The sequence below is a fragment of the Budorcas taxicolor genome, chromosome 16 (assembly GCF_023091745.1).
Source record: "Budorcas taxicolor isolate Tak-1 chromosome 16, Takin1.1, whole genome shotgun sequence".
Taxonomy (NCBI): Eukaryota; Metazoa; Chordata; class Mammalia; order Artiodactyla; family Bovidae; genus Budorcas; species Budorcas taxicolor.
The window spans coordinates 29,646,404-29,655,278 of record NC_068925.1 but is presented as its reverse complement, the minus strand read 5'-3'; the positions used below and the strand labels follow the sequence as shown (position 1 = coordinate 29,655,278).

Below are 8,875 nucleotides of genomic sequence, written 5' to 3'. Positions count from 1 at the left end.
ACCGCCCCCTCGCCCACGGGGGAAGGAGGGGAGGAAGGCGGCGCCTGCGTGCTCCTCCGCCGCGCGCCCCGCCTCCTCCCGGGCTCCTCGCGGCGATCCCGACTCTCCTCCCGCGGCTGCCGCAGCTGCCGGTTGCACACGGCCTCGGCGGCGGGCGCGGCGGGGCGCGAGCCTGTGGAGCGGCGGCCGGACGCGCGGCCCCGGCGGGCACCCCTCCGAGGGCGGCCGAAGAAGCTCCCGGGAGAGGAGAAGGTGAAGGAGGAGGAGGTGGGGGGCTGCGACGGCCGCGGGACCCACAGTCGGCGCCTCGGCCTCTCCGCCCCCTCCCCAGCTTTTCTTTCGCCCGCTCCTCTCCCGCTCCGGACCGGCGCCTCGCCTTTGTGCGAGGAGATGGTGTAGCCCCGCGGCCGCCCGAAGGAGGAGCTGGACACTTGTCTGCCGGCCCCGAGCTGCGTCCCCGCCCCTGGAGGAGAGACCCCCCCCCCGCTCGGCTCGGCGCCTCCCGCGTCTCCCGGCTGCTGGGGAAGCCTCGGCGCGGCCGGCACCATGAGGTGAGGGGCGCGCGGGGCGGGGGCCGGCGGGCCATTGTGCCGCGGGAGCCGCGACCCCTCTCTCTCTCTCTCCCCCCGGACCCCGCCTTCCCTCTCCCGGCCCGGCGCGTCTCCCAGGTCTCTGGTCTCTATCTCCCCCTCCCCCTTTGTCCCTTCTCATTTCTTTCTTTCTTGTAATCCTCCCCAGCCCCTCTTATTGGGGAGGGGGGGGGGCGTTCCTCTTTTCGACGTTCTCCCGTTTTTCCTCAAATGCTCCTCTTGCGTCCAGGATTTCCCTTCCTAAATTTAATGTGCTCCTGGCTCCCTCCCCCCAGCCCTTGCGAGACAAACCTGGGAGATGGGGAGGGGTTCGAGAATCGAAGCGTGCTTGTTGCTGGGAAACAGGTATTTTTCCGTCTCTATGTAAAAATTTCGCTCACTTTTATAACAAAACTCTCGTGTTTAACTAAAAAAAAAGGATAAAAGTTTGGAAGACCTGAAATTTCTGTGGGGAATAAAGTGCTCTGGTAGTGGTAGGTGAAGAGCTCAGAAAGGTGAAATTTCACGGTGGTGGGGGAAGGGAAAGAATTTATTACGTTAATATGAGGCGGGGGAACACAGTGAAAGACTGCGATAAGTAAGTTGTTCGGGATGTGTAAACGGGGGCGGGGGAGGGATTTGTTTGGAGAACCCTTTTCTCTTCTTCCTCTAGCAGCCTGTGTTGCATTGCAGCAGCTGCCTTTTTCCCTCTAATCAATAAAACAGAAGCTAAATTATTTCTTCGGCCCCAAAGAATTGAATGTACCGTCGTAAAAATGTTACTTTAATTGATACGATGAAACATATGGTGTGATATTTTTCGTGTTTGTTTCTCCAATTGTGTTAGAGAATAAACCATGATGTGGTGTGTCATTCATTGGAGATTTTTTTTCAGCCTTTCCTATGTTTTGTGTCCATAACCTTCTCTTTTCGGATTGGTGCAAGACTTCGTGAGAAATGGGACTTGGGAGACTGAAGGCTGATCCATTCTGCGTTATCATCCTTAAGGCCTTCCTTTTAGGTTAAACAATTGTGGATAAAAGTAAATTACTCCATTTCTGTCTTCTGGAAGAGATAGTCTTACAGTTCGTTTGGATTTGAATCTCCTTTGTGTTGAAAGATTAATGGCTAACCATTGCCAAGACCCTTATAATGGAATACAGTGAGATTTGAATGATATAATCTACACATTCCTGCGTTTTGGCAAGAAAATGTCATGTCATTGGAATTCTTTCTCAAGTAGTTTCTACTTTAAACTTTTTTTTTTTTTCCTATCAAGATTGAACACTACTTTCCCATTTTGGTTTATATATATATATATATATTTGTGATATAGCTTTCAGCTTATTGTGAATTTGAATTGTTTATGTCTGATTCAAGTTATGGAGCTTTATTTGAAGGCTTGAAAAACTGTATTTAATGCTCTCTCTCTAAGTGACCCCTTTTCCTTAGTGATTTCACAAGCAAGTTATTTTCAAGTATAGGTCAGTGCAAAATGTAATTATGGCATACTTTGTAAAACATGGCTTGAAAAACTTGAGCCATGCCTTTGAACGTAGTTTTTTTTTTTTTTAAATCAAGTTATTGATGTCCTTGAAAACTCTGGAACTATAATAAAGCATTGCTAATGTTAAGTCTTGTAATAAAATATATTGTTGATTCCTGCTGTAACTTTTAATGCTTATTATAGGGGTCTTGGAGATGAAAATTTATCAAGTTTTTCCAAGCTTTGGTTAAACTTCCCAACATTGAAAAATGTAAAACAATGAAAGTGAATTATTTTAAAATAAAATGATTGTAAAGTTGTCAAAGAATGTGAACCAAAAAGAAAAAAAAACTTAAAAATTAAAAAATATTCAGTGAAGTTTGATCACTATCATGTATAGTTATCAACCTGTCAAAGGTAAATTATATCTTCACCTAAAAATTCCTTTTCTAATAAAAAGTAATTTGTAACTTTTAAGCTGTTTTCCTGCTCTGCTCTGTTCCTTATTAAATGTAGAAAGGGAGGAATTACACCGATGCTTTTCAGTAGCTTAAATAAAGAACATGGTACACAGGTCTGAAAAGTTTGTTAAAGTAGTCTACAGTAATTCTTTGTAGGCTAATTGTGAATAATTTACAAGCAGAAAAGAGGATCAGCTTTTCACTTTGGAAGGCATTGGATTATTTGGTAGGTGGTTTGTGCGACTTATATGTATTCACATTTCCTTAGATAGCTGTAAAAGCAGGATAGTTGGTAAGGAAGTAAAAAGTGCTGGTTGCAAAAAGCTCTGGCATATTTTGGTGCGTAAGAAACGGCTTTTTGGGTTATATTCATATTGATTTGATCTCGATGCTTTCCAGTATGCCAGGACGTAAATGTTATACTATTAAATTGAGTCTCTCTAATTATGAGTAGTTCTGATGCTTTAAAGGCCATCCAGAAATAGGAGTGCATGGGTTGGAAATTTCCCCTTAAGTTGGTCATAATTCTGAAGAGGGGATGTGATAAATATGTTGTGCTTTAGGCATTTGTGATAAGATCTTTCAGATGACTTTAGTTTCAGAAATGGCACTCTCACTGTGGTATAATGTAATAACTCCTTTGCAGAAGGGAATGGAATAATACCTTGTGCTTAGTTGGTTGGTCATGTCCAGCTTTCTGAGATCCTGTTCCTGAAGCAATCTTAATGGTGTTCTACACATTTAAAAGCTGTGTATAGAATTACTTGTTAGTACTTTTTAAAAAAACAGATGAGAATTAAAATGAGAACATGTATTTCTTATACAAAACAGTGAGAGGGTTGAGACCTAAAAAAGTGGTACTTTTCTTAGTGGAACATCTGACTTTTTGTTCTACTCTTATTTTTCATTTATGTAATGATTGAAAAGTATAAGGTGATTTGTGATAGAGGTAGGCGATTATGTGTAATATTAATATAGTATATACCTTTTAAATGATAGCATTTTTGCTTAGTTGGTTAGTTACCAAAAAAATTTTTTTTTTTTTTGGATAGAGGAGCTTGTCTGATATAAGATAGTTGCATGTAGCTTAGTGGCTAAGAAGAGCTCAGAAGATTTTGGATTGATATTCTTAGATCTGTATTAAATAGTCCAGGATTCCACTCACTCTTCTGTGACCTTCTCATGGAAAAAAGGTGTAGCTGAGTTGTGAGGATTCAGCCAAGTCATTTATTAGCTGGATGACCTTGAGCTGGTCACTTTATTTCCCTGATCTATATTTAAAAACACGGATGCTTCCCTGGTAGCTCAGACGGTGGTCTGCCTACAATGCGGGAGCCCCGGGTTCGATCCCTGGGTCGGGAAGATCCCCTGGAGAAGGAAATGGCAACCCACTCCAGTATTCATGCCTGGAAAATCCCATGGACCGAAGAGCCTGAAGTGGCTACTGAGCCACTTCACTTCAAAAATAGGGATAATTCTTTACTGGGTATTAAGGATCAAATGATAATATTGACTAGAAGAGAGTGTGTATTGTGTACTTGTAAACCTTATGCAGTTACATTGCTCACCTTGTTTTAGGGCTTAGTTCTGTGTCAGAATGGTTAGGTAAATCTTTTGGGGTAGTTTGCTTCACTTCATTAGTTCAAGGATGGCAAGTTCAAGGATGGTTATATTTTGCTTATCTACTCGAAGTTGATAGTGGCTGCCATGTTGATAAGGGCATAGCTACATTTCTGGGTTTTGTGAAAAAGGGCCATGATGTTTGATTGGGATGAGGGTTGTACAGAGTGGCAATATAGTGTTTCCTGGTATGCTCCTAATTTAACCATCTGTGATCTAGTCCAGTCTTATTTTATAGGTGAGGAAACCGATCTTTGTTTCCTTTCCTTGTGTATCTTTAGTCTTTGAAGTAGTTTTTGTGATTTTGTTACCTCCATTTATAATTTTAAGAGTGTGGCATAGCTAAAGTTCAGAAGATCCAGGTTTTATATGCTGACTTGTTAATGGAGAAAACTGATAAATATGGACATTATTCTATTATTTAAAGTATTGTTGTGTCAATGGTCAAGTGAGAGCCCACGAAAGGATAGTAATAGTAATCTTGTCTGTTCCCATGGATCTTGCTTTATGCTTGTAGATTTTGGATGCATGGCTTTTTTACAGAGGTTAATTTTAGGGGCAGGAGCCAAATTTGCATTTTTTAGAATGCCAGTGCTTTGTATTTAGGCATTGTTTTGCCTTGTAGGTATTAAGGAATACACCATGAATAAGAATGTGGATTGATGAAGAAAATGTACTGGTTTTTACAGCAGTCAAGGTTTTCAGTTAGTCCAGTTGGAATATCTGAAATAACTGGCAGGTCCATTTGGCTGGTATAGAAGAAATTACTTACTCAACTGACAGCTTTGGTTACCCTACACACAGCTTAAATCTGGGGTGAATGTATAACTTGTGAAACTCCCAGTCTTTTTTGTTTTTTTAATGTCCCCTGCCTCTTGAACCTCCCTTGCCATCCCACCCCTCTAGGTTGTTACACAGCTCTGATTGCGTTTCCTGAGTTATATAGCAAATTCCCATTGGCTATCTACTTTACATATGGTAATAGATGTTACCAAGTTACTCTCTCCATACATCCCACCCTTTCCTCCCCCACCCTTGTGCCTAAATCTGTTCTCTTTGTCTAACACCCAGTCTTTATCATAAGTGTAAGAAGGGTTTGGAAAAATGTGATTTCAATTTTTCTGCAGTTGTTGGGGAGGAAAAAGATACTTGAGTTCTTCCTGTGTGCTTCTCCCCTTTCTCTGAATTGATGGATGGAAGTGAGTGAAAGTAAAAGGCAAAGAGAGAGTCTCAGCTGAGGCTGTACTTCAGTGAATGCTTCCTCAAATAAAGGCTTACAGAGTTTTCTGGAATAGAAATCAGGAGGAGAATTCCTTGTCAGACCTGAGAAGTAGTCGTTGATTTATCTACATCCCAGGTCTCTTCTGTGTTACTGTGTCCTTTGCATATTTTTTTGCCATTGCGTTTATTACACTGTTTTATAATGATGTGGATTTTTCTGTCCCTCTCTGTAGGACAGCGCTTGAGAGTAGGACAGCGCTTTTATATTCATGGTGCCAGCAAAATGTTTGGCATAAGGTGGGTGCTTATGTAAATGCTTGACTTGGTATCCTTTTCCAGAGTCTGTTCACTAACAATAAGCACCACTGTTTCTGGAGCACCTAATGTTTTGTAGCTATACTGGGTATTCGAGGATGTAAAATAGTAGTCAGCATATAATAAATGTTAATAAAGTTATTTAGTTCAAATAAAACAAGCATCCTGAACACAAGAATAGGTAGAGAGCTTGTTTCTTACTCAAAGACAAAGTTCTGTTGCTGCTGCTGCTAAGCTGCTTCAGTCGTGTGACCTCATAGACATACGACCCCATAGACGGCAGCCCACCAGGCTCCCCCTTCCCTGGGATTCTCCAGGCAAGAACACTGGAGTGGGTTGCCATTTCCTTCTCCAATGCATGAAAGTGAAGAGTGAAAGTGAAGTCACTCGGTTGTGTCCAACTCTTCGTTACCCCATGGACTGCAGCCCACCAGGCTCCTCCGTCCATGGGATTTTCCAGGCAAGAGTACTGGAATGGGGTGTGATTGCCTTCTCCGAACAAAGCTCAGAAGTGGCCAAAAAGAGTCAGACTCAGGTTTGTCTAACTCCAAAGCCCTTTTGGAAGATACTGGGTTTCCTTGACTTTCTCATTAAATTCTGAATTAACAGAATGGTCATCATTCTGTTTTTTAGTTTCTTTGATCATGGGAATTGCAAATATTTTTGAGCAACAAGCTCAAAATGCATACATGTCTATTGGCTTAGCTGATTTCTACTCTGCTTAATGACTGCTTTGCTTTGATCCTTATTAGTGCTTAAAATACCAATAATTGGATAGTTTGTGATATTCATGAAGAAAGGTGTATTAGCTCAAGGTGCTACAACAAAATCCCATAGAGATTTATTTTCTTAAAGTTCTGGAGGCTGGAAATCTTGAGGTCAGTGTGCCAGTATGGCCAGTTCTGGTAGGACTGCCATCTTCTTGGACAGTTTCTTGTTATGTCCTCATATAGCAGAGAGACAGAGGTCTCTCCCTTTTCCACTGATCCTTTTGGATTTGGACCCCACCCTTATGACCTTACTTAACCTTAATTGGAGAAGGAAATGACAACCCACTCCAGTACTTATTACCTGGAAAATCCCATGGACGGAGGAGCCTGGTAGGCTGCAATCTATGGGGTCGCAAAGAGTCGGACACGACTGAGCGACTTCACCTTCACCTAACCTTAATTACCTACTTAATGTCCTGTCTCTGGATATAGTCAAAGAGAGGATAGGGCTTCAATATATGGATTTTTCTGGGAAATAATTCAGCTCATAGCAGAAGATAGCCCAGTTTTTTTGGTCAGTGGGTACAGCTTTGATGGAAGAAGCGAATCTGTATAATGCTTAGGTGATTTTTAGATTGGTTGGTTTTAAGTAACTCTACATGAAGAAAGCATTTACTGACGAAATGCTAAAACTGATTTATGAAAGAGACCTGTTACATTTTCTAGAAATTTCTGTACATTGAGAAATTTTTGTTCTAATGACTGATAAACTTACATTTATTTTTTCGAAGCATTCCTTTGGTATGAAACTATGCATATGGCTCAGTGCAGAGGTTGCATCAGTTCAATTCAGTCACTCAGTCATGTCCGACTCTCTGTGACCACATGGACATCAGCACATAAGGCTTCCCTGTCCATCACCAACTCCCAGAGCCTACTCAAACTCAGGTCCATTGCATTGGTGGTGCCATCCAACCATCTTATTCTCTGTTGTCCCCTTCTCCTCCCGCTTTCAACCTTTCCCAGCATTAGGGTCTGTTCCAGTGAGTCAGTGCTTCGCGTCAGGTGGCCAAAATGTTGCATATAAGAGGGTAAAAAGGACAGGCTTTAAAGTCAACCTGAATTCAAAGTAGGTTATAAACCTACTTTGAGTAGATCACAATTTTTGAGATACAAATTTTTTCTATAAAATGGAGATACTTTTTTGCATTATAGAGTTGTTAAGGAAAATTAAATCAGAAATTATTTAAAACCCTGGCATAACATTTGGCACGTAAAATGGGCTTGGTGAGAGTAAATCCCCAACTTCTCTGGAAGTCTGACATCTCCTAAGTTTATGTTAAGAATGTGAAAAATGATGTAAAATGGTGCAGCCACTTCAGAAAACAAGTGCTAAACAGAGTTACTAGATTACCCACTAATTCCACTCCAGGGAGTATGCGCAAGATAAATAAAAATATATGTCCATACATACTGTACACAAATGTTCATGGCAGCATTACTCATAATAGCCAAAAGGAGCGTGTTTGGAAACATGATAAGTGAATGGAAGTCGGACACAAAAAGCCACTTTGATGACAGGAAGAAGATTAATAGTTGCTATGGTTTTCGGAGAGTGAAGGAGGATTGGGAAGTGAGTATGTGCAAAAGGATTCCCTGACCCCATTCCACTGTGTATGAGTGTGTGTGGATGCCCTCAGGGTGTCTGAGAATTCAGCTGAAGTCTGACACTGCCTGCCTGGAGATGGAATCGGATTCCACGTGTGAAGGACTCAGCCCCACAAGACCCGCCTTTTGTTTCAGAACGCGTGTGTCAGTGTCCAACAGTGTGTCCCCAGGTACTCTAGCCCACCAGGCTCCTCTGTCCCCAGGATTCTCCAGCAAGAATATTGGAGTGTGCAGCCATTCCTTTCTCCACGAGATCTTCCCAACCCAGGGAGCGAACCCGGGTTTTCTGTGTTGCAGGTGGATTCTTTACTGACTGAGCCACCAGGGAAGCCCCTTTCCATTTCAGAGATGAGTCGCAAGTCCAGGTTGTTACTTGTACTTCTGATTGGCTGTGACTCAGAGGGCCCCATAGCGCCCTCCTCAGGTGTGAGTAATTTTTTAGAATGGCTTCCAGAACTCTGGGAGAAGGCAGTGGCACCCCACTCCAGTGCTCTGGCCTGGAGAATCCCAAAGGACCGGGGAGCCTGAAGGCTGCAGTCCATGGGGTCGCCAGGAGTCAGACACGGCTGAGCGACTTCACTTTCACTCTCATGCATTGGAGAAGGCAGTGGCACCCCACTCCAGTGTTCTTGCCTGGAGAATCCCAGGGAAGGGGGAGCCTGGTGGGCTGCCGTCTGTGGGGTCGCACAGAGTCGGGCACGACTGAAGTGACTTAGCAGCAGCAGCAGCAGCAGCAGCAGCAGCAGCAGCAGAACTCTGGAAAGCTCATTTACTCACTAGATTCCTCCTTTATTATTAAAAAAGATATTAAAAAGGATGAGCCAG

At 42.9% G+C, this 8,875-nt stretch overlaps 1 protein-coding gene across 6 annotated transcripts in view; it reads left to right on the top strand.

Annotated features, from left to right (window-relative positions):
- The first annotated feature begins 296 nt into the window (after positions 1-296).
- ENAH (ENAH actin regulator) overlaps positions 297-8,875 on the top strand; it is a 155,386-nt gene continuing 146,807 nt past the window's right edge. For all 6 annotated transcript variants that reach the window (XM_052653474.1, XM_052653480.1, XM_052653479.1 and 3 more), the window contains exon 1: positions 297-551. In XM_052653474.1, the coding sequence (XP_052509434.1) occupies positions 547-551 (5 nt within the window). In that variant the 5' untranslated portion in view covers positions 297-546. The remainder of the gene's footprint in view (positions 552-8,875) is intronic.